The 26,241-nt window shown below is 42.8% G+C and overlaps 1 protein-coding gene across 12 annotated transcripts in view; it reads left to right on the top strand.

The window, feature by feature from the left end:
- PLCB4 (phospholipase C beta 4) overlaps positions 1 to 26,241 on the top strand; it is a 480,542-nt gene that overhangs the window by 294,785 nt on the left and 159,516 nt on the right. For all 12 annotated transcript variants that reach the window (XM_044928306.2, XM_025264595.3, XM_044928310.2 and 9 more), the window contains one exon: positions 25,773 to 25,853. In XM_044928306.2, the coding sequence (XP_044784241.1) occupies positions 25,773 to 25,853 (81 nt within the window). The remainder of the gene's footprint in view (positions 1 to 25,772; positions 25,854 to 26,241) is intronic.

The following is a 26,241-nucleotide window of genomic DNA, read 5'->3' as shown; positions in this document are numbered from 1 at the left end:
CCCTAAAATGAACAGTATTTATCATTTTAAGTTTTGTTGTACCCAAGAAACAGTTTGCATATATAGAAATCACCTAGGTTTTAGTTAAAAATAAATGGCTCAGAAGGGGAGTTGACAAGCATAGTAAATTACTCAAGAAGGTGAACAAATGGAGACATTCTGTTCCTTTCTCCGTCCTCCACTCCCAGGGCCATTGTTGGCATCCTGGCTGGAGTGGGCATCGTGAGCGGGGGCATGATGTATAAATAGAAATCTGAGAAGTAGGCAGAAGCCTCATCATGTACAGCAGTTCTGAAAGTCGTTCCCAAACAAGCATCATCAGCATCACCTAGAACTTTATTAGAAATGCAGACTCTAGAGACTCCCCTAGTGTCCACTGGTTAAAAATCTGCCTGGCAATGCAGGGGACACCAGTTCAATCCCTGGCCAGGGAACTAAAATCCCATGTGCTCCAAGCAACTAAGAGCCTGCACACCCAACACAGCCAAAAATAATGTTTGTTTTTTTTTTAAAGAAATAAATGCAGATTCTCAGGCTCATCTGATAGACACTCTGGGGATGGGTCCAGCAGCATATGTTTTAACAAGTCCTTCAAGAGACTTGAACACACACTTGAGTGTGAGACTCGGAGGGTGTATGATGGGGGTGGGGAGCTTGGATTTCTTTCTGAGTGTTATGGGGAGCCATTTTCACAAGGACTGATGTGATCTGGTTTACATTCTGGTAACAGTTTAGCTGTGCGGAGAATGGATTTGTAAGAGGAGAGGGAGGGCACTCTGGGGATACAAAGTCAGGTTCGAGAACACCAGAAGTCTGATTTGAGATGAATTGGAGTCTTAGTTCTTCCTCTTACTGGGTGTTTCCCCATAGGCAGTTTTCTTCACATCTCAGTGCTAGAAAAGGGGAGCTAGGAAGCAGATGTGTGTGAAGAGTGTGCACTTCCTCTGGGGTGCCTCTAATGTGACCCCCGCCTCCTCACAGCCGTCCTGCTGTCCTCGTCTTGCGGCTTCTTCCCCATTTGATGGAACAGGTGTGGCCGGAGTTGAGCGCTCAATCCCTTAACGTCGCTGGAACAAAGCTGCAGGAGCTAGTGTTAGCCAGGCTTTTTGCAAGAACACCCAGGCCCATTCCTTCCTCTTGACCGGCCTTTGAAACAGCAGTGCGGATAATGTCATTTGTGCCCTCAAACCCCCAGAGCTTAGAGCCCATTAGCAACCAGAGCAGGAGGTCTTTAATCAAAGGTCTGTATCGTTTGGAAAGTTCTTGGAAGTAAGTGGACCTGAAGGCAAAAGACTCTGATTGGAGCCTTAACCCTGACATTTACAAGTTACGACCTTGGCCAGTCCTTTCGCCTGTCTCAGTGGATGTCTAGGAGTATAAAATTGTGGGAAGGTAAATACATGGTGAAACTAATTCAAGATCAAGGTATTTTAGTCAGGTTTGTGCAGACTCATCTTGGTGCTGACTTTCTGTCTTCTTCATGGCTACAAACTCCCTGGAGCTAGGCTCCATGGAAGTCCTTATTTCTCAGAAGTTTCTGCTTTTAATTAGATAAGGGAAGCTCTGACAAGGCTTCTTTCTGCACCTGTTGATTTCCATTTGCTTTCGGCTCAGAATAATCCATATGCAAAGTGGCATATATTGGGATGGCATGTTCTAACACCCTTCAGTGGTTTAAGACTGCAGCCATTTATTAATAAGGATACAGAAGAATGAATAGTACATTAATTTTGATGGTCATTTATTAATTATAGTCATTGATTCTGTGGGTCAGCCATCTGGGCTGGACTGGGCACACTCAAATGTTTGCTGGTCCAACTGGGGGGCCAATTGATTTAGGCTGGTCTTGAAGGACCATCTCATCTCCACCCTACCTTCTGTCAACCTCCTGCAAGCAGATGGGACAGGCTCTTTCCTGCTTGTTTCTGCTGCCTGCTCTGGAGCAAAGCAGGTGGGGACCTTGGAAGGGGCTGCCAAGTCACCTTGGAAGGAGTGTGGTTTCAGGAGGGGTGAAGGGGTGTGGCCCTCTCTGCAATCAACCACTGTTATCGTAGGTAGTCTTTATGTAGTCAGTCATTTCACACTGGAAAGGCATAGAACAGGGGTGAGCACACTTTTTCTGAAAAGGACCAGATATTATATATTTTAAGTTTTGCAAAGTCATATGGTCTTTGTCACGACTATTTTGTAGCATGGCAGCAGTCATAGAACGTTCAACAGTCCATAGATGAGTGTAAGTTCCAAGAAAACTTTGTTTTCAAAATCAGGGGCTATAGTTTGCAGACACCTAGCTTGAAAGACAAATAAGGATACATGGGAATGAATAGCACATTAATTTTGACGGTCATGGTGATACTTTCAGTTTTGGGTAATTACTTTTAGCGCCATCATTTTCCCTTATGAATGCCTTATTAAATTTTCAGTTTAGTCATCCTCAGCTTCTTTTTCTTTTCTCTGTAATTACATCAGCTTTTGCTGCATAATCAATTACCTTTGTCTTTCTTGTCTAAGATGCTGTAGATTTGTTTGTCTCACTTTTATATTTTTTTGCCTCTCTGTAAGGTTTCTTTGCGTTTATATTTCTTCATTTGTTTGCTGAGGTAGAAGAAAATTGTATTCTCTGGAGGAATAGAAGCATCTCACCCGTGAAACAGCGTCTGAGTCAGTCTCATGGAAAACTCTAATACTGGAGATTGATGCTCTTCAAGGGCGTAGGAAGGACTTATTTATGGGAAGACGAGACACACGTGCACTAGGAAACTAGAGAAGGAAATCTGGGCTGGCTTGATTTTAAGGAGCCTTGATGTTTAAGGAACTGTTGAAAACAAAATGTACCAATACAACACGAGAGGAAATAAATCATGAGTATGCGAAGAGCGAACTCACTGGAAAAGACCCTGATGCTGGGAACCATTGAAGGCAAAAGGAGAAGAGGGCAGCAGAGGAGGAGATGACTGGATAGAATCACTGACTCAGTGAGCATGAGCTTGGGCAAACTGTGGGAGGCAGTGAGGGACAGGGAGGCCCGGTGTGCTGCAGACCATGGAGTTGTAAAGAGTCCGACATGACTTAGCAACTCAGCAACAACAACAAAATAAAATATAAGGAGCTAGTTACTTAGGTTTCTGGAGTATGACTGTGCTATGCTAAAGGACTTAGTTAAAATTCAGTGGCTAAAATGACAGTGCTTGTTTATTTGTAACATGTTTAAAAATTGAAATATAGTTCATTTGCAGTGTTATGTTAGTTTCCTGTGGACAGTGCTAGTTTTGAGTTTTTGTTTTTTGTTTTTGCTTTTTTCCTATCTGAAGTGTAAATAGGAAAGGGCACCATGTTTGCTCCTTCAAGCCTTGTTTATGGCCACAGCGGAGCAGGAGCTCAGTGCATGCCCGTGCATCCTTTAATTAGGGTTGATAGGTGCAGCCTTGTGGTTCTCCAGGCTGATGGTGAAGGGGCCCCAAGGACATCCTGGAGGCATTTTCTTCGGGATGGCATTCTGTTCATGCGTGTGGCCCAGCCATTAAATTAATAAGAGTTCATCCAAGTGTGAACGAATGAACAGTCAAAGGAACTATACAGCATATTTTAAAGTGAATCATTTTGAAGTCCCTTCTCAAGTAAGAAAATGGTATTTCTTTAAGCTCAATTTCTTGTGAATTCCCTTATCCTAAAAATGATAATGAATGTGTTTGTTGTTACTTCTGGTTTGGTTGTTTTTATGGAAGACATGTTTCATTGCTTATGTTCTCTGAGAGACAGCAGTAAGCGATGTTGAAGCAGGGCCTTAGTTCCCTGTCCAGGAATTGATCCTGCATAGTCTGAACGAAAACTAGGAATTCTAGTCGCTAGTCCACCAACGGGCTAGAGGCTAGAAGCAAAGTGGTCCTGGCTCTTGCCCCATTGGAAATCAACAATATTTCAAGGAGGCAAAAACTATAAAAACAGGTACAAAATTTATTATTATTAGCACAGCACAACTTGTGGGAATGCACACAGGGAAACAGTCTATTTGAGACAGAAGAAGACTTCCCTGATAGTGTAGTGGTTAAGAATCCGCCTACCAATGCAGGGTTCACCGGGTCCATCCCTGGTCTGGGAAAATCCCACATGCTTCCCAGGAACTAAGCCCATGGGCCACAACGCCTGAGCCTGTGTGCCGCAGCTACGGAAGCCTGCAGGCCGAGAGCTGTGCTCTGCAGTGAAGAGAAGCCCACATCTGCAATGAAGAGTGGCCCCTGCTTGCTGCAACTAGAGAGAGACCGTGCATAGGAACAAAGACCCAGAAGAGCCAAAAATAAATAACTGCTGAAAAAACTTAGTAAACAAAGACCAAAATACAAATGCACACATCAGAAATTCACACCCAGAAAGGGTGTGGGCGTCCTCCCTAATGAGGAGGACCACAGTAAAGAAGCATTTAAATCGCTTATATATCACTGTTCCTCTGGCCTTTGTTTACCTTTGTACAATTATCTCATTTCTTTTTTGCACGTGACCTGTCCTAAGGCCCTCCCTAAGATGCATGAGCATGTTTCTGCCAAGATGGATTCTGGTGCAGAGGCCTATAGGAAGCTCGGCATCACTTACTATGGGGCTGGTGCCCCCTCCTTTCTAACCCCCAAGGACCTTTCTGGGCAGTCAGGGATGTTTCCTTGACTTCACAAGTGGTCATCTCTTGAGTCCAGCAGAGCGCAGCTCCTGCCATTAACTTTGTCCTGAGGGACTAGGGAAAACAAAGCTTCAATTTTACTCTAGTTGAAAACACCAGCTCCAGCCCAGGGGCCCATCTACCTTCTTAAACTTACTACTTAACTTAACTTAACTAGATGGTAGTGGACTGCAGCATGCCAGGCCACTCTGTCCATCACCAGCTCCCAGACTTTACTCAGACTCATGTTCATTGAGTCGATGATACCATCCAACCGTCTCATCCTCTGTTGTCCCCTTCTTCTCCTGCCTTCAATCTTCCCCAGAATCAGGGTCTTTTCCAATGAGTCAGTTCTTTGCATCAGGTGGCCAAAGCATTGGAGCTTCAGTGTCTGTGTCAGTCCTTCAATGAACACCCAGGACTGATCTCCTTTAGGATGGACTGGTTGGATCTCCGTGCAGTCCCAGGGACACTAAAGAGCCTTCTCCAACACCATAGTTGAAAAGCATCAATTCTTTGGCACTCAGCTTTCTTTATAGTCCAACTCTCACATCCATACATGACTACTGGAAAAACTATAGCTTTGAGTAGACAGGACTTTGTTGGCAAAGTAATATCTCTGCTTTTTAATATGCTGTCTAGGTTGGTCATAGCTTTTCTTCCAAGAGCAAGAGTCTTTTAATTTCATGGCTGAAGTCACCATCTGCAGTGATTTTGGAGCCCAAGAAAATAAAGTCTCTCACTGTTTCCGCTATTTCCCCATCTATGGCCATGAAGTAATGAAACCAGATGCCATGATCTTAGTTTTTTGAATGTTGAGTTTTAAGCCAACTTTTTCAATCTCCTCTTTCACTTTCATCAAGAAACTCTTTAGTTACTTTTTGCTTTCTTCCATAAAGGTGGTATCATCTGCTTGTCTGAGATTATTGATATTGATATTGTATTCTGCATATAAATTAAATAAGCAGGGTGACAATATACAACTTGATGTACCCCTTTCCCAATTTGGAACCAGTCTGTTGTTCCATGTCCAGTTCTAACTGTTGCTTCTTGTTGCTTCTTGACCCACATACAGGTTTCTCACGAGGCAGGTCAGAGGGTCTGGTGTTCCCATCTCTTGAAGAATTTTTCACAAAATATCCACACAGTCAAAGGCTTTGGCATATTTAATAAACCAGAAGTAGATGTTTCTCTGGAGCTTTCTTGCTTTTTTGCTGTTCCAAAGGATGTTGGCAATTCGATCTCTGGTTCCTCTGCCTTTTCTAAATCCAACTTGATCATCTGGAAGTTCATGGTTCACGTATTGTTGAAGCCTGGCTTGGAGAATTTTGAGCATTACTTTATCAGCGTGTAAGATGAGTGCAATTGTGCAGTAGTTTGAGCATTCTTTGACACTGTCTTTCTTTGGGATGGGAATGAAAACTGACCTTTTCCAGTCCTGTGGCCACTGCTGTGCTTTCCAAATGTGCTGGCATATTGAGTGCAGCACTTTCACAGCATCATCTTTTACGATTTGAAGTAGCTCAACTGGAATTCCATCACCTCCACTAGCTTTGTTCGTAGTGATGATGCTTCCTAACGCCCTCTTGACTTCACACCCCAAGATGTCTGGCTCTAGGTGAGTGATCACACCATCGTGATTATCTGGGTCATGAAGATCTTTTTTATAGTTCTTCTGTGTATTCTTGCCACTTCTTCTTAATATCTTCTACTTCTGTTACGTCCATACCATTTCTATCCTTTATTGTGCCCATCTTTGCATGAAATGGTCCCTTGGTATCTCTAATTTTCTTGAAGAGATCTCTAATCTTTCCCATTCTATTGTTTTCCTCTATTTCTTTGCATTGATCACTGAGGAAGGCTTTCTTATCTCTCCTTGCTATTCTTTGGAACTCTGCATTCAAATGGGTATATCTTTCCTTTTCTCTTTTGCCTTTTGCTTCTCTTCTTTTCATAGCTATTTGTAAGGCCTCCTCAGATAACCATTTTGCCTTTTTGCATTTCTTTTTCTTGGGGATGGTCTTGATCCCTGCCTCCTGTACAATGTCACGAACCTCTGTCCATAGTTCTTCAGGCACTGTATCAGATCTAATCCCTTAAATCTCTTTGTCACTTCCACTGTATAATCAAAAGGGATTTGATATAGGTCATACCTGAATGATCTAGTGGTCTTCCCAACTTTCTTCAATTTAAGTCTGAATCTGGCAATAAGGAGTTCATGATCTGAGCCACAGTCAGCTCCCGGTCTAGTTTTTGCGGACTGTATAGAGCTTCTCCATCTTTGGCTGCAAAGAATATAATCAATCTGATTTCGGTATTGACCATCTGGTGATTTCCATGTGTAGAGTCTTCTCTTGTGTTGTTGGAAGAGGGTGTTTGCTATGACCAGTGCATTTTCTTGACAAAACTATTAGCCTTTGCCCTGCTTCATTCTGTACTCCAAGGCTAAATTTGCCTGTTACTCCAAGTGTTTCTTGAAACATTTTTTTGGAAATATGTGTGACTGGGAGGAAAAAAAAGAGAAAACTACCTACCTATCAAAAAAAAAACAACAAACTTTCTGAAGTTCATTAATGAAGGCTGTTTAACTGTTTTAGTCACCTATTTGCTTTATCTATTTTAGACCATGATTATTGTATTACTACAGCCAGGAGTTTTTAATTTGATTCTGTTAAAGAAATGACAATCAGCAGAAAAGTATTTTTCATATAGTTTCCCCTAAGAGCAAATAAGCCCTGCTAAAAACCCTAATACCTCTACGTTGTGATCAGTGAAAATCACCATTTAAGGTTAAAAAATTTTTCATCAAGTCTAAATTTTGGGGGGGAAAACCCCACACAACTAGATAAAAAATACTATGAATGAAACGTAACTTTACTTTTTTTACTGAAACCTTTTATTTTTAATATTTAAATTTACAATTATTTATTAAAATTTTTATTGAAGTATAGTTGATTTACAATGTGAATTTATTTTTTTAACTTAACTTTTAATTTATATGGAACTTAGTTGATTTACAATGTTGTATTAGTTTCACGCATACAGCTAAGTGATTCAATTATACATATACATATTTCCATTCTTTTTGAGATTCTTTTCCCATATAGGTTATTACAGAATAATGAGTAGAGTTTCCAGTGCTATTACATTTCCTTTCAATAAATAGAAATAGACATAAAATATCCTCAACAGGGAAACGTGTCGCTAATCCTGAATATTGATTCTGATAAATTAATAAAAAGCACACTAATTATAATAATTCATGCTAAGTCACTTCAGTTGTGTTCGACTCTTTGCAACCCTATGGACTGTAGCCCACCTGGCTCCTCTGCCCATGGGATTCTCCAGGCAGGAACACTGGAGTGGGTTGTGAGTCTCCTCTAGGGGATCTTCCTGACCCAAGGATCGAACCCGACTCTCTTATGTCTTCTGAATTGGCAGGCAGGTTCTTTACCACTAGCATCACCTGGTAAGCCTACTAATTATAATAAATAGTTTTTAAACTACTTATTCTTAAAACCATAAATAGTAATCAATTGCTTTGAAATCCTGCCTCGTCAAAACATTTAATGAAGCAGATGGACTGAGCCAGATAGCTTGCCAGGCATCTAAGCTAGCATCTTCTTCCTACAAAGAGTCCCCCTGAGGACCATTTGGTGTTGTCGTCGCTGCTCTCTAGTTGCAGATGGTCCTTTTCCAAGTACCTAAAAGGGCAGATGAGTCTCTCAACTTTGGATACTCACCAGAGCCAAGTTGCCAGGATATTGCTCCCAGATAAAGAGACGGTTTGTATTAAGTGGTATTTCAGGTTAAATCTTTGCCGGAGAGCTCTTTCGTGAAGAGTTTGAAATACACATAGTTGGTTAAGGGCATGGCTTTGGAGTTAAACAGAAATAGCTTCAGTTAGACTTTGCTGCTCAAGATATCTGACCAGGAACCAGTCTTTAACTCACTTGGCACTAAGCTTCCTTGTCTTTAAAATGGGGGTGATAATACCTACCCCACTGCACCATTATGAGGAAATAAGTTAGATGGATCTTTTTAGAATGTAGTTAGAGTATACCCCTCTTCTGCTTTAAAACGTCAGTGGCTTCCTACCTTATTCAAAATAATTTCCAGAGTCGTCCTTGTCTCTTCACAGGTCCCCTACACAGCCCCTATCACTTCACTGTACCACTGATGTTCCCTGAAAATATGAGGGCCTTTGTACTTGTAGCTTCTGCTCTGACTGTTCTTCCCCATGCATCGTCAGTTCTCACAGCTTACTTCTTCACTTCATTCCAGTCCTCCCCAAGTTCACCTCAGCCAAAAGACCTTCATGATCACCTTACTTAAAAAACGTGCACACACACATGCACATACATACTTTTCAGACTTTTGATCTTCACATTTATCCATTCCTGATATATTATTTATTTGCCTAGTGTTCTTTGTCAAAATCCTCCCTAGAATATAAAGCCAGAGAGAGAGAACTCTGTTTTCATTCACTACTGTGTCCCAGGCCGGGAACTCATTCAACTCAGATATTGAATAAGCATCTGTGATGATCTAGCAATTCATTGCTTAGATATCTGGGACTCAAATTGCTTGTTATTTAAGTATTTCCTAATATTTCTAAAAAGTTCCTAAGGACATTCAAGGGTCTTAAGAAACCAGAACCGGAGCTCCTTTAGGAGGATCTGGAGAAGGGTTAGCCAGAGATCCGCTCTGTGGCAGCTGTGGGGCTGTGCCCTTTGCATCTCCCTCTGAGACAAAACCATCTTGGAGTGCAGGCAGTGGGCGGCCTTCAGCTGCAGCACGCTCACCCCTGCAGCTGTCAGCAGCGGCTCACGCCGGTGGGTGGTGTGCCCGAGCCTGCAGCCTGCCGTTTGCTGCTCCAGCCGAGGCTCCTCTGGCGGGCGGTCCTTGCTCCAGGCTCCCGTCCGCCTGGTGGAGGTGCTCTTGGAGTGTGCCGCATCTGAGACCCTTCCTCCCCTGTCCTCTTTCTCACCTCTCCTTTTGCGGGTGCCTCGTGGTGTGCAGGCGCTCCCTGCCCGCTCCTGCATCTTCTCCTGCTTCTCTCTAGAGGCGTTTCCTGTAATCCATCTCCTCCTCTCCCAAGTGTCTCTTAGCGTCTGTCCCGAGATGACCCAATTCCTGCAGCAGTCCTTCTGTCAGGGTAGGAGGGTCACGTGCTAAACCTTCGGACTGCAATTTTCTGAAGCCAAGTCTTCAAAAGTCTTGCTCAGGGTTCTCTCGGTTGGTAGCGATGGTCCTCCTGTGCCTGTTCCAGTGCTTTCTGCAGCTCTTGGAGACACGATAAAAAGTGATAGAGTCGGGATTGGCCCTTAGGGCCGGGGGACTGTGCACCCTGGAAACCTACACATAAGCTGTGTCAGAAGATAAAATGGGAAAGGAACGACATCCCATGTGGCCAATATCAAGAAAAAGCATTTTTACAAGCGGGACTGTTTAAGTGGGCAATGTTGACGTTCAGAGGGAAATTCCATAGAAGTCATTTGAGATTCCTTTCCTTTCAGTGACTCTATTCAACATGGACTGCTGACTCGTACTTGGCCATCGTTCAAAATATTATTTCTTGGATCAGTCTCTTCAGATATATATGTCTTGAATGTTACTATATGTTTAATCCCTTAATCATTGCAGTTTATTATTCTGGAACTGACTGTGTTTTTATTAGAAGTGGTTTACTGGAAAGAAGGATTTACTAGCTTATGGTCACGTTTCAAGCACTTCTGCAAAGCACAAAGAATTTTTTTTGGAGGGGGAGATGTTGAAGAAAATGTTATTCATGACATTTGTTAAAAAAATAAGGTAGACTTCCCAGGTGGTCCAGCGGTGAACACTCCACATTGCCAATGCAGCAGGTGTGGGTTTGATCCCTTGTAGGGGACATAAGATCCCACATGCTGTGAAGGGTGGCAAAAAAATAAAAATTAAAAGAAATAATCAGACAAATTGTATTCAGGAGACCACTACAAAGGGAGTTTGCCAGGAGAGGAGAGAAATTGAGCCCAACTTCGAAAATAACAAAGAAAAAGGAATTTGTAGCCAAGGAGCAGGTGGGGTAGTCATTGGGTGGAAAATTGCTAAAAGGAAACATCCAGGATAAGGAGAGATTTTGGCTAAACCACCTGAGTAGAATTCCTGCTTCAGGCAAGCCAGGGTGATCAGAATCGCCTGGGAGGTGGTGGAGGTTGAAGAATCAGGTCAGATATAAAGGCTGATCAGATCCTGAGTTGGGGGATTCTGGCTAAAGCAACTCAGCAGGATTCTTGCTAATGCTGGGCAGTGTAAAGACAGACGTGGAAGTCCGGAACTCAAAGCCTGGCTGGGAAGGAGGTTCAGAGGGGCCTGACTGGAGTCGGCTCAAGCAGAGAATCTCTGGGGTGGGACATGGGGCGGGGGGGGTGGCTGGGGGGTGATGGTGACGTATAAATTTGTTGTAAATGTTTGTTACAAAAGCATTTCTTTTCCTCCCTGGCTCCAAATAAGTTGGTCTTTAATTTTTCCTCCTTATAATTACTACAGCAACTGTTTTGACTAACATGACAGTTTTTCTGCCCAAGAAAGAGACTTTCTTGAGTGACCACACACTTCATCTACAAGCATGTCTTGTTGACTTTCTTCTTCTTTCTGCAATCTGAGAGGCAGTTGCCAAATACTTTAGGAAGAATTTCTTCAAGTGTTGTCTGGCAAGCATCAGGGAGTCTGTCCGGCACCCTGCGGCAACACAAGAGCCCTCTCAGAGTCTAAGGGTTCAGATTGGACCTCCAAATGCCCTCAACAGAGTGCTTCCAGGAGAGACAGGGATAAGGAAGACAGATACAGAGTTTGGTGTCTCAAACAGGCAGATCTTAAAAAGTTAAGACCCAAAGATTCAACATCTTTATCTGCAAGTAAGAGAAAACAGAGATTCCTAACTATTCAGGACCATGAAGCGAGCAGACAGAAATAGAATTTGACTCTTTCAGGCAGCTCATTTAAGCAATACCTTCTTCTTCCCAAATTTAGATCCTAGTTGACCAGCTTCTCACAGAGCCAAGGACGTGTCAGGGCCCTTGTTAATAACAAGCGCCATCAGGCCAAGTTTCAGCTCCGTTTTAAAAGAGGACATGAAAAATCAGGAAAGATGCTGTGCCCTCTTCTTGCTTGTTTTCAGCGGCCTTCAACAACTCTTCCCCGCCAAGCCAGGTCACTTTGAAAGGTGATGATGATCTTCGTTTCTGAGGGCAGTATAAATTGAAATGAGGGGATTAAGCCCTGCTGTTTGTTGTCAGAATAAAGATTCACTGTATGCCATTGTGTCGTTCCTGAAATCACCTTTTAAATGCTTGCGGTTGGTTATTGAGAGGGAGAATTTTCATTTCTGTTTCTGTGGATAGACATAGACAAGACAGACAGCCACTCTAGCACCTGTAATACTTGCTGAACAACCTCTTGATTGCCGCTCACGGTCCAAAAGTATGGTCAGAGGGCCCACTCACACAGAGGACACACAGGACAGTCCCCAACCCAGAGACTGTCTCCTTTGGTCACTACTCGCCCACAGTCCTGTGAAGAAGGAAGAACTGGATCTGTGTTCTGATGGCTGGATGTGGGCTGAAGCTGGCTAGGGCACAGAAAAAAACACAGTCTGACTAGACTTTCAGTGAGTCTCGCACAGCAGCTCTAGGTTCTCTTCATGTATAGACCTCTAGATCTGCATCAGGGGGAAAAAGCACACAGGGTATCTTTGCCCATCCTGAAGACCCACGTGGCAGAGGTGCTCTCCCCGCCTCAACACAGATGTAGACGTAATTCTGCTGCTTATTTTCCATGTCCTCTTGAGTGACTTGCTAACCTCAGAGGAAATCTGTAAGGTTAGGGTGGTGGCATTTACTATATTTGTTTCTTGGCTGCTTCCTCATAATCAGTTCTAGCAGCATGAGTCACAGTGATAATCAGTAATAATGTACTGAGTGCAGGTTATTTATCAAGCCCAGCAGTGCCCACAGGTGGCCTGTGAGATGTTGTTGTTGAGCTTGCTTCCCTGCTTTTGGAGACAAAGAGACAGAGCTCAAATAAGCCTATGAGTGTCCAGCCACCTTTGGATCAGGTCTGCTGGACCAGTGTAACATGTTGGACCAATGTAACATGCCTAGTAGTTTTGAGTGTTCATGAAATGAGTTTCGTGCTTATTTATGCATGTTTCTTCCACATCCCAAAGTCAGCTGTGATGCAGAAATTGTTAGTGTTCAGTCTCTAAGTCGTGTCCAACTCTTTGGGAGCCCATGAATTGCAGCATGCCAGGCTTCCCTGTCCTTCACTATCTCCCAGAGCTTGCTCAAACTCATGTCCATTGTGTCAGTGATGCCATCCAACCATCTCATCTTCTGTCACCCCCTTTTCTTCCTGCCCTCAATCTTTCCTAGCATCAGGGTCTTTTCCAGTGAATCAGCTCTTCCCATCAGATGGTTTAAGTATTGGAGCTTCAGCTTCAACATCAGTCCTTCCAATTAATATTCAGGGTTAATTTCCTTTAGGATTGACTGGTTGGATCTCCTTGCAGTCCAAGGGACTCTCAAGAGTCTTCTTCAGAACCACAATTTGAAAGCATCAGTTCTTCAGGACTCGGCCTTTTTATGGTCCAACTCTCACATCCACACACATGACTACTGCAAAAACCATATTTTTGACTATGTGGACCTTTGTCAGCAAAGTTGATTTCTCTGCTTTTTAATATGCCGTCTAGATTATGTCATAGCTTTTCTTCCCAAGAAGCATGCATCTTTTAATTTTGTGGCAGCAGTCACCCTCCCCAGTGATTTTGGAGCCCAAGAAAATAAAATCTGTCACTTTTTCCATATCTATTTGCCATGAAGTGATAGGACTGGATTCCATGATCTTAGTTTTTTGAATGCTGAGCTTTGAGCCAACTTTTTCACTCTCCTCTTCCATCCTCATAAAGAGGCCTTTAGTTCCTCCTGACTTTCTGCCATTAGCGTGGTATCATTGCATATCTGCGGTTGTTGATATTTCTACTGGCAATCTTGATTCTAGCTTGTGATTCATCCAGCCCAGCATTTCACATGATGTGCTCTGCATTTAAGTTAAATAAGTAGGGTGACAATATACAACCTTGACATACTCCTTTCCCAATTCTGAACCAGTCCATTGTACCAGGTCTAATTCTAATTATTGAATCTTGTCATACATACAGATTTCTCAGGAGACAGTAAGCTGGTCTGGTATTCCCATGTGTTTAAGAATTTTACACAGTTTATTGTGATCCACACAGTCAAAGGCTTTAGCATAGTCAATGAAGCAGAAGAATATGTTTTTTGAAATCCCCTTGCTTTTTCTATGATCCAATGGATGTTGGCAATTTGATCTCTGCTTCCTATTGCCTCTTCTGAATCCAGCTTATTCATCTGCAAGTGCCACTAGATAAAATGCATTAGGGATTTAAGTTGAAGACGGGGGGAAGAATGGAAAAGTAAATCAAACTGGGCAAAATTAGGAGGCAAATTTAGGGGCAAAATTAGGAGGCAGCCACTCTATGGGCAACAAAAATGTCCCATAAATTGGAAGAAGTGAACTGCAAATTTGATTTTGATCCTGATGGCCAGAGCAGTTCAGGAAAAAGAAACAGTTTTAGGATACAAAATGTCAGATTACAAGGAAAGCAATGAATCATACAAAGTAAATTTTCTTTGTGCTAGCATCCAAGAAAAATATCTGATAAGCCTTTACAACAACCTGGTAATAAATAAGGTCTATACAGTTAATAAATATGGTCCATACAGTTGATAGAGTTCACAAGAGAATGCTTGAGAAATGTGGTAATTAGAACTGAAACATTTCTGAAGCCCTTCCGACCCGAGAGATGGTTACTAGCCTTCGGGGTAAGGGCAGCCAAGCCTCCCTCTGATGCGACACTGAGCAGCTCCCTGGACCCACTCCAGGCAATGTCGCTGTCTCACTCACGGGTCTCAGAGCAGAGGTGATGCGAAGGCGTGCTTCGGTGTAGCTCGCCATCCCAGCCCTGCCTCACTGGCTACACGACCCTGGGAAAGACACTTCATTTCTGCACCACAGTGGCCTCCTCTGTAAAATGGGAATATTAAGAGCTCCTCCCTCATGGGAAGTTGGGAAGTTAATAAGTCAGCGTGTCCAGAGTGCTCCGAACGTTGCCCAGTGCTGAGTGAGAACCGATTGGTGGTAGCAGTTTACAGCGTGATTTATACTTGGGGAGGCCCCTCACGGTCTTTCCCTGACTCCGACTGCACTTGTCTGTCTCCAGCCTTAACAAAGCTCTCTTCTCTTCCTCCACTTTCATCAAACCAGGAGACAAGGAGCCCCATGTTTTCCTCAAGGTGGAACCTACCAAGGCAGTGTTCCTTTACTGACAGTCCAAAAGCCCGTTGATTTTAAGTAGAGGAGGACCTCCTCAGTCAAGGCTGGCAGAGTCAAACAGTCACAGGCTTCAGAATCAGAGAAGCCAGTTTGAACTGACCCTCCTCCAAACATTTCTTTCCCCTCATTTCTAAAACTGCATGTCTGATTCGGTAACCACTAATCATACATGGCTGTTTAAATGAAACTGAAGAATTCCGTGTGTCTGTCACATTAGCTTTATTGGCATACAGCCATAAGGTTGCATCGCCCCACGTGGCCCCTGTGGCTTCCGTGCTCGTTGGTGTTATCACAGGAAGTCTGTTGTACAGGAGCCCTGAATTACACAGTGGCTGTTTTTTCCTAACCATTACCAGGTTTGCAGCGTTGACTTTGTCCCAGGCATTCAGGCTTTCTCAACTCTGAGAACCCTGGGAGGTTGGTATCCATTTTCTCAAGTTACAGGTGGGGCCATTCAATTTTGGAGAGATGAAATGTTACCATGGCAAGATTCTCTGAAAGATGCTGAAGAGGAGGCTGGCATTTGAGTCCAGGAACGATAAGCCAGCTTCCCTGGTAGCTCAGTTGGTAAAGAGTCCACCTGCAATGCAGGAGACCCTGGTTTGATTCCTGGGTAGGGAAGATCCATCTGGAGAAGGGACAGGCTACCCACTCCAGTGTTCTTGGGCTTCTCTTGTGTCTCAGCTGGTAGAGAATCTGCAATGCGGGAGACCTGGGTTTGATCTCTGGGTTGGGAAGATCTCCTGGAGAAGGGATAGGCTACCGACTCCAGTGTTCTGGCCTGGAGAATTCCATGGACTGCATAGTCCATGGGGTCACAAAAAGAGTCGGACATGACTGAGCGACTTTTACTTTCACTTTCACGATAAGCTACAAGGTCTGGGTTGCAGTGCGCCTCCTGAGGGTTTTCTTTCTCAGAAAGCAGGAGTCTTGTGGTGGAATATGGAGCCCTCATTCGCTTCACTCCTCTCTATATTCTAATCTACCCACCCAGTCTCAAGCACCGAAGAGGCCCAGAACAGCTAGATAAATGAAGAGGAATTTAGTTTAAATAGAGGGGAGTTAACACATTTGTTAACCAGCCTCAAATCTCTATCTCTCCCTGGTAGTAAGACTTGACCATTCCCTATTTGACGATGCAGACCCCAGGGTAGAAAGGTCTAGTCATTCACGATTAACTCAGGTATTATTGGTGGGTAAGAGGGAGGGAGAGGCAGGGTAAGATAAAACCACAAATCACAGTTAAAATAAAATCAACCACCTGTTATCACCTGTTATCTAGAAACTTCGCCCAAATACTTTCCTCCTCTTTAGAGTATTTTGCCAGCTACAATCTCTGCTACTCTTTATGTGAAAAAAAAAAAAAAAAAAATAGGATGAAATGTTGTTTAATCAAATAACTTTTAAAATTGAAATAAAGGAAAAATATTTTTAATCTAAATCATTTTGAAAGTAACTTGACTCTTTGAAACATAGACTATGATACTGAATAATGTTGAAGATAGTATATGTTAGGTGAAAATTACACAAAAATAATGCTGAGACTCAGCTGTTAAATATACTTTATTGGTGATGAAATGGGGACAGGGTCCCTGGAAGCCCCTCAGATCAGGGATCCTCAAGGCAGTACAGCTTCTCTCTGTAGTGATTCCAGCAAAAATGATGCTTCTTTCCTTTTCCAAAGAGATTGCCCCCAGATCCCCAACTTCTGCCTCTCCCAGTGGACAAAGGCAAACGGTGTGGGCTGGATGAGGTAACTGGTCCTCGAGCTCTGCAGTGTGATATGATGAGCTGTAATTAAGTCTTGGGAGAAGAGAACTTCTGAGCACCAGGAAGAAGTTCCATTACAGTTTGCATCCTCATCGGAGAATCCTACTACCGTTTGTTAACTGCCAACCAACAAATTTGTGAGGGAGAAAGGGCCCAGCTTCCTTTATCTCCCCAGCCACACTCGAGTCTGGAGAGGGATTTTCCTGACAAGGGAACTGGGGCTATCATTGCCTCAGTGTGATCACGGGTCTGCAGCCCTGGTTCTGGTCAACAGGTGCCCGTGTGGCATTTACGGCTGCTGTAGTGGAAGAAGAATGGGGATTGGGTGCCTTTGCTCACAGCAGGCCTGGCGGTCCTGTTAGTGGAAGGCGCAGAGAAATCTAAACGAGTGGGGTTTCAGTTCCTTTCAACCGACTGGCACACATCCCTCACATTTGTGCTCTCGTTTCCATGGATACTTTCAACCCATTTGGTCCAAGGATTTTCTGGTCACAGTACAAGCTTATTGTGGGTTTTGTTGGAAACCTTTTCATTAGCATCTGTCGGTGCTCCTTAAGTGTCTCACTAGAGAATTTCTATTCAGGCAGTTGATTCTCCTAACATCTGATATTTTTATCTATGAACTGTATGGGCATCTGGCAAATGATACTTTCCCCTTTTGCTTTTGTTTCTAGGGAGCCCAGAGCCAATGAGGCATCTTATTCTCACTGTGTAGGACCTTTTAACAAAAATTTCTGAAAACTCATCTTTTATTTTGTCCTCATTTTGCAAGTTTGCTCTATTTTTCTTCTCCTTGCCTGTGGTTTTTATCCCGTTTTGAAAAGAATCTCTTTGTAGGGGCATTCAGACAGTTCTCCTGTTCCAAAAGGGATTCCCAGGAGGTAACTCAAACCATACCCAAGATGAGCTTCAGTTCAGTCGCTTAGTCTTGTCCGACTCTTTGAGACCCTATGAATCGCAGCATGCCAGGCCTCCCTGTCCATCACCAACTCCCAGAGTTCACTCAGACTCACGTCCATCGAGTCGGTGATGCCATCCAGCCATCTCATCCTCTGTCGTCCCCTTCTCCTCCTGCCCCCAAACCCTCCCAGCATCAGAGTCTTTTCCAATGAGTCAACTCTTCACATGAGGTGGCCAAAGTACTGGAGTTTCAGCTTTAGCATCATTCCTTCCAAAGAAATCCCAGGGCTGATCTCCTTCAGAATGGACTGGTTGGATCTCCTTGCAGTCCAAGGGACTCTCAAGAGTCTTCTCCAACACCACAGTTCAAAAGCATCAATTCTTCAGCGCTCAGCTTTCTTCACAATCCAACTCTCACATCCATACATGACCACTGGAAAAACCATAGCCTTGACTAGACGGACCTTTGTTGGCAAGGTAATGTCTCTGCTTTTCAATATTCTATCTAGGTTGGTCATGACTTTTCTTCCAAGGAGTAAGCTTCTTTTAATTTCATGGCTGCAGTCACCATCTGCAGTGATTTTGGAGCCCAAAAAAATAAAGTCTGACACTGTTTCCACTGTTTCCCCATCTATTTCCCATGAAGTGATGAGACCAGATGCCATGATCTTCGTTTTCTGAATGTTGAGTTTTAAGCCAACTTTTTCACTCTCCTCTTTCACCTTCATCAAGAGGCTTTTTAGTTCCTCTTCACTTTCTACCATAAGGGTGGTGTCATCTGCATATCTGAGGTTATTGATATGTCTCCCGGCAATCTTGATTCCAGTTTGTGCTTCTTCCAGCCCAGTGTTTCTCATGATGTACTCTGCATGTAAGGTAAATCAGCAGGGTGACAATATGCAGTCTTGATGTACTCCTTTTCATATTTGGAACCACTTTGTTGTTCCATGTCCAGTTCTAACTGTTGCTTCCTGACCTGCATACAAATTTCTCAAGAGGCAGGTCAGGTGGTCTGGTATTCCCACCTCTTTCAGAATTTTCCCGAGTTATTGTGATCCACACAGTCAAAGGCTTTGGCATAGTCAATAAAGCAGAAATAGATGTTTTTCTGAAACTCTCTAGCTTTTCCATGATCCAGAGGATGTTGGCAATTTGGTCTCTGATTCCTCTGCCTTTTCTAAAACCAACTTGAACATCTGAAAGTTCACTGTTCACGTATTGCTGAAGCCTGGCTTGGAGAATTTTGAGCATTACTTTACTAGTGTGTGAGATGAGTGCAATCGTGTGGTAGTTTGAGCATCCTTTGGCATTGCCTTTCTTTGGGATTGGAATGAAAACTGACCTTTTCCAGTCCTGTGGCCACTGCTGAGTTTTCCAAATGTGCTGGCATATTGAGTGCAGCACTTGTACAGATCATCTTCAGGATTTGAAATAGCTCCACTGGAATTCCATCACCTCCACTAGCTTTGTTCGTAGTGATGCTTTGTAAGGCCCACTTGACTTCACATTCCAGGATGTCTGGCTCTAGGTGACTGATCACACCATCATAATTATCTGGGTCATGAAGATCTTTTTTGTATAGTTCTTCTGTGTATTCTTGCCACCTCTTCTTAATATCTTCTGCTTCTGTTAGGTCCATACCATTTCTGTCCTTTATCGAGCCCATCTTTGCCTGAAATGTTCCCTTGGTATCTCTAATTTTCTTGACGAGATCTCTAGTCTTTCGCATTCTGTTGTTTTCCTGTGCTTCTTTGCGTTGATCGTTGAGGAAGGCTTTCTTGTCTCTTCTTGCTATTCTTTGGAACTCTGCATTCAGATGTTTATATCTTTCCTTTTCTCCTTTGCTTTTCGCTTCTCTTCTTTTCACAGCTATTTATAAGGCCTCCCCAGACAGCCATTTTGCTTTTTTGCATTTCTTTTCCATGGGGATGGTCTTGATCCCTGTCTCCTGTACAATGTCACGAACCTCCGTCCATAGTTCATCAGGCACTGTATCTATCAGATCTAGTCCCTTAAATCTATTTCTTACTTCCACTGTATAATCATAAGGGATTTGATTTAGGTCATACCTGAATGGTCTAGTGGTTTTCCCTACTTTCTTCAATTTCAGTCTGAATTTCGCAAAAAGGAGTTCATGATCTGAGCCACAGTCAGCTCCTGGTCTTGTTTTTGTTGGCTGTATAGAGCTTCTCCATCTTTGGCTGCAAAGAATATAATCAATCTGATTTCGGTGTTGACCAACTGGTGATGTCCATGTGTAGAGTCTTCTCTTGTGTTGTTGGAAAAGGGTGTTTGCTATGACCAGTGCGTTCTCTTGGCAAAACTCTATTTGTCTTTGCCCTGCTTTGTTCTGTATTCCAAGGCCAAATTTGCCTGTTACTCCAGGTGTTTCTTGACTTCCTACTTTTGCATTCCAGTCCTCTATAATGAAAAGGACATCTTTTTTGGGTGTTAGTTCTAGAAGGTCTTGTTGGTCTTCATAGAACCGTTCAACTTCAGCTTCTTCAGTGTTACTGGTTGGGGCATAGACTTGGATTACTGTGATATTGAATGGTTTGCCTTGGAAAAGAACAGAGATCATTCTGTCGTTTTTGAGATTGCATCCAAGTACTGCATTTTGGACTCTTTTGTTGACCATGATGGCTACTCCATTTCTTCTGAGGGATTCCTGCCCACAGTAGTAGATATAATGGTCATCTGAATTAAATTCACCCATTCCAGTCCATTTTAGTTCGCTGATTCCTAGAATGTCGACGTTCACTCTTGCCATCTCTTGTTTGACCACTTTCAATTTGCCTTGATTCATGGACCTGACATTCCAGGTTCCTGTGCAATATTGCTCTTTATAGCACTGGACCTTGCTTCCATCACCAGTCCCATCCACAGCTGGGTATTCTTTTTGCTTTGTCTCCATCCCTTCATTCTTTCTGGAGTTATTTCTCCACTGATCTCCAGTAGCATATGGGGTACCTACTGACCTGGGGAGTTCCTCTTTCAGTGTCCTATCATTTTGCCCTTTCATACTGTTCATGGGGTTCTCAAGGCAAGAATACTGAATAGGTTTGCCATTCCCTTCTCCAGTGGACCACATTCTGTCAGACCTCTCCACCATGACCCATCCGTCTTGGGTGGCCCCACAGGCATGGCTTAGTTTCATTGAGTTAGACAAGGCTGTGGTCGTAGTGTGATTAGACTGACTAGTTTTCTGTGAGTATGGTTTCAGCGTGTCTGCCCTCTGATGCCCTCTTGCAACACCTACCATCTTACTTGGGTTTCTCTTACCTTGGACGTGGGGTATCTCTTCACGGCTGCTCCAGCAAAGTGCAGCCGCTGCTCCTTACCTTGGACAAGGGGTATCTCCTCACCGCCGCCCCTTTTGACCTTGAACGTGAAATAGCTCCTCTAGATCTATAGTAAGAAGGTAAGATGAGCTTACCATACCTCTAAGATGAGCTTGTATGAATTAGATAAAGCTTCTGCTTTTCCAGGCAGGCAGCCTAAGCATTAGTGGCCTTACGTTTGTCTGTCTGTTCATGGGAGCCCTCCAGAGAGTCACCCTTATGGGGGCCTGGTGTAACCCCCTCAACTTGAGTGACTTCTTGTTTACATTTTGTATATTGGTCTACTGTGAAGTATCTTTGAAAAAAAATAATTCATTTAAATTTTTGGTGTATGAATTTACTTTCAGTGTGTCTTTGATATGCTAGCTGCTTGAAGGACAAAGGTGAACAAGAAAGTTTCAAGGACTCTACCCTCATGGAGGTTAAACTCGGGTGTAGGAACCAAGCCATGAGTCAATAAACAAAGAAATGAAATAATTGCAGACTGTGTTAGTTGCAAGCAAAGAAATAATCAAGATGCTATCTTAGAAAATAAAATGAGAGACCTATTAGGGAGGTCAAGGAAATATCCCCTCTGAAGAGGGAAGAGTTAAAGTGAGGCCTGTAGGATGAAGAGAAGCTAAAGACAGTAGGAAGAGACTTCTAGGAAGGAGGAACAGCCAGTGCAAAGGCCCTGAGGCTAGAAGAGCTTAAGAAGTTCTCTTAAGGAAAAGAGTACTGATGGGTGTAGTGAACAAGAAGGAAAACAAAGACAGAAAATGATGTGTGATCAGCTCTCTAAGACCCAGATTACACAGGACCTTTTAGCCCATGCTAGGAGTTGGGATTTTCTCCTAAATATGATAAAGTGAAAGCGAAAGTGAAGTTGCTCAGTCGTGCCTGACTTTTTGCGACCCCATGGACAGTAGCCTGCACCAAGCTCCTCCGTCCATGGGATTTTCCAGGCAAGAGTACTGGAATGGGTTGCCATTTCCTTCTCCAAGGAATCTTCCTGACCCAGGGATCAAACCCAGGTCTCCCGCATTGTAGACAGACGCTGTACCGTCTGAGCCACCAAAGAATTCACCCTAAATATGATAGGGATCTATTAAGTGACTTCACTATTTGAAGAATCAGTCTGGCTGCTGTGAAGGAAAGAGTAGAAATGAGTTGATCAATCTATGAAAAAGATGGTGATGCTCTGGACCGTGGTGGTGGTGGTGGTGGTGGAGATGGATGCTATGAAAATGGACTTGTTAATGGAAAGTCAAGGATGATTGTAGTTTCAGTAAATCAGTACACTAGTGACAAGTATGGAGCCCAGAATGTCTTGTGATGGAAAGGCTTGGGGAAAGAGGGTGAGGAATACAGAATTTGGTTATGGATGAGTTAATTTAGAGACATTCATGTGAAGAAGTCAAGAAGAGAGTTAGATGTCTGAACTGAGAACCCAGAGAGGACGGGGCTGCTACTATAATTTGGGAGTCATCAAGAAGTAGATGGTGTTAAAGCTTTAGCATTAAAGGAGGTCTCAGAACATAGATAACAATCCCCAGAGCCAACGTCTGTGGATCATGTAAGAAGTTGTAATGTTGAACATGTAGAAGAGCAAATCAAAGTGTGCCCTGCATATGGCAGCATGAAAGTGAGTCACGGTGAACCCAGCAGAAATATGTTAGCAAGTGGGAGGAACAGAAGGCAGATGGAATTGGTCAGAGATGGTATGGAAGAGAAAGAATAGAGACAGTGGCTGGAGACAAACTCTTCAAGATACTGTGCCCTTAAAATGGATCAGAGACATGAGGGAGTAAGTGAAGGAGTAGGTGGGGATGGCTGGGACTTATTTGTGTGCTAATAGGAATGACCTCATAGAGAGAAAAACTGATGTGTATTGGATGATGATACATAGAAGACTGAAATCCTTGTGTAGGTGAAAGAGGATGGAATCTGGAGCAGAAGCAGAGGGATTGACCTTTGATGGGTGAAAGCATACGTTATTAGGAGGAAGGATGGAGAAAGTTCTCATCTGATGAGTTTCCTTTATTTAATCAATGAAGCTCAGTAAGCTAGGAGTAAAGGAGTTTGAGAAGCACTGAGATAATCCTTTTGAAGGGTGGGGAACTTTAAAAGAAAGAATTATAAGGTTGAAAGTCATGTGGACTATCCATTTGAAGTTTATAATCTTGAATTTAAACCAAAGCCAGACAATCTAGTTTTGTAATTTTCTCCATCAAATTTAGTGATTAAAAAATGGACAGGATGGACTTAGTTTTTTGGCCATGAAAATGGAAAATGAGACATAGAAGTTGAAGTGTCTGTGAGGAAGTGATGTAATGTTGGACCACGGAAATAAACTAGACAAGGATGGAAGTAAAAGCAAGGGAAGCCTGGTGGTTAGCAAGAGATGGGCAGGATTAATAAGTAGGAAGTTGTAGGTACTCGGATTAATATAGCAGAGTGAAGACTATAGAGCTAGGGCTTAAAAGCATCAGATGATCCAAGAATGGGATGTTAGGAATCCAAATTCCCAGGTAGTAATGGTAAAGTCAGAGGGTACTAAGTAACTGAGAGAGGAAGAAAGAAAAAAACTTTGCCATTAAGGAGGCCAAGGAACTGTAAGTTCCACCTGAAAATAAGCTGGAAAATCATTCTTATTTATCATGTATATTTCCTAGATCATTCCAAATCCCTATTTGGAATTGGATTGGGTACACATAAATAAATAATGATGGTAGCTGATTCATTGTAGGTCTACTCTGTAAACACCATTTTAGGTCATACTTTTGAACACTGAAATTCTTTATTACCATTAAGATATTGCTTGGAAAGTATTCTACAATGTGTTCATTCTCATAGTTTGATTATTCTCGTTTCTCAATCAGTAATGAATCAAGACCTTTGGGTTACATTTAATACCTTTTTGTATGGTGTACCCCACCCTTCGATCTAGCCTTATTTATGTGTCTAGTCTTATCTCCATCATCCCCTTAAGGTGGACCTACCGCATCACCTCCTCCGAAGCCCCTCCTGTCAGCAGTCCTGCATGCCTGCCACGCTGCTTCACCTGGATAGCTGCTGCTCCTCCTCTAAGACCCATCTAAAGTGTCCACTTCTGGGTCAAACCTTTCCTAAAAAGCTGAACCATCCAGAAGTGCATTTCTGTGGGTCAAAAACATTACATATTGACAAGTTCACATTGTTAATAATTTGCTACCACAAATGTAAACTTGAGCCAGGGATAAAGGATGGTAGCTACTGCTTGCTGAACTGTAACAGTGGGCTCACATTCATGGTAAAATGTAAAAGTGCTCTGCATTTATCACCTCATTTCATTGCCTAAAAGGTAGATGTAAATATTTCCTTCTGTTAGGTAAGGATTCAGAGACTTAGCGTCTTTGTTTGAGAAAGTAAATAATAAGTGGCAGAATTGGATTTTTATTCCATAAACAAAGGTCACATAATGCCCTTCCTTCATCTTATTCATCGTGGTGACTGCTTGCACATGATAATTCTTCACCTGTCAGAAAACTACACAAATTTTTGTTCAGGGCCCCTGGGACTCTACAATGTGACATTGACATTGGATTTACCTTGATAAATGTCGCTACTTCCTTGAAATTTAGAAAAATAAGTTTTGAATTGAGAGTCTGGACTATGCTTAAAATCTTAATCCAGTGATTGCTCTCTGTTTGTTTGAAGTCACACACCGTTCCTGTTTGCCAAGCAGCTCCTATAGCAGTGTTATAATTATCTAGGAGGATAAGTTCTTTAGGTCACGAGAAGTGGATCTGTTGATGTGTGAGTGCCAAGTCTTGGTGTAATGCAGGCAGAGGGCAGAGGGCATCTGGGTTCATTTCCTGGGGGCCCTTTTGCTTTCATTGACATAGGACTTGCCTGGAGTTTTTAAGAACAATGGTGCCTTCTTGCTAGACCAGGAATCCTTTGGGAAATACAACTTAGCTGCTATGGGGCCCCTGCATTTGGCTAACATTCCATCTTGATCTGATCCTGATGTCCACAGCAGTGATTCTTAGATTTTTACTGTGTATTAGAATCACCTGGAGGGCTTATTGGAACACAGATTTCTGGTTCCCACCCCAGAGACTCTGATTCAGTCTGTCTGGCCTGGAGCCCTAGATTCTGCCAATGCAGTCAGACTCCCAAGTGAGGTTGATGCTGCTGCTCCCATGACTACACTTGAGTAGCTCAAACTCTTGCTGAACTCCCAGTTTATGGAACACCCAGTGAGATTGGATATACAAGCAGAAACCTCAGGAGTTATGTGAGTAATCCTCTGAATGCTGAATTCTGTAGACAAAAAAAAAAAAATCAGTGATTAAAAAAAAAATTATCTCCTGATTTTTGATTTATGTTAGAGACCAGCAACAATTCCTCTTGTGTGGAGTGAGACCAGTTGGCTGAAACCTGGGAATCCTTTCCAGGAGCTCTTTTTCCCGAAATCTTAGAGAAAGCTTCCCTATGTACCTTCAGAACATTAGTGTGTTTTGTTCTTAAAACTGCCTTAAAGGAAGATGCTATATAAAATTGATCAGTCTTTCAATGCAAAAGTGAATGCAAGAAATTTTCAAAATGAAAATGTTACATAATATAATGAGAAATGTGGTCATTAGATTCAGGATGCATTTATCTCTTGTTTAGATGCTAAAAGATATTTGCATTTTTATTAGATTCAAAATGGTGTGAGTCATGCAGATCAACACATTTCTTTTTCACAGGAATCCTTTGTGTTTGAACCCAACTGCCTCTTCAAAGTAGATGAATTTGGCTTCTTTCTGACCTGGAGAAGTGAAGGCAAGGTATGGCACAAAAACAAGTTGCTCCTTCTTGCTCTCAGGGAGAAGGCATTTCATTTCTCCACAAGTGACCAAAAGCCCCTTGCGGGTACGGACCCTACACTTACTCATTCATTCAAGACTTTTTAAAATGTGCTTCCATGTGCCAGGCGTTGGGGACATAGTAATGGTCAAGGATGTGATCCTTATAGATTCCAGCCTAGAATCAAGGTCGGGCATCCCAAAGAAAGAAAGAAAGTTACAAGACATTGAGAGTTGCGAAAGAGAAGGTCAGGTTACAAGAGCTTAAAAGCAGGCAAGTCTGATTTAAATCTTGGGAGCTAAAAAGATTTCCCAGAAGAGAGGTATTCAAGCTGAAGTCTCAGAGGTGCATTTAAGGGCACTTTCCAGG

This window comes from Bubalus bubalis, chromosome 14 (assembly GCF_019923935.1).
Source record: "Bubalus bubalis isolate 160015118507 breed Murrah chromosome 14, NDDB_SH_1, whole genome shotgun sequence".
Taxonomy (NCBI): domain Eukaryota; kingdom Metazoa; phylum Chordata; class Mammalia; order Artiodactyla; family Bovidae; genus Bubalus; species Bubalus bubalis.
Note: the sequence above shows the minus strand (reverse complement) of the source record. Positions and strands in the feature narration are given on the sequence as shown.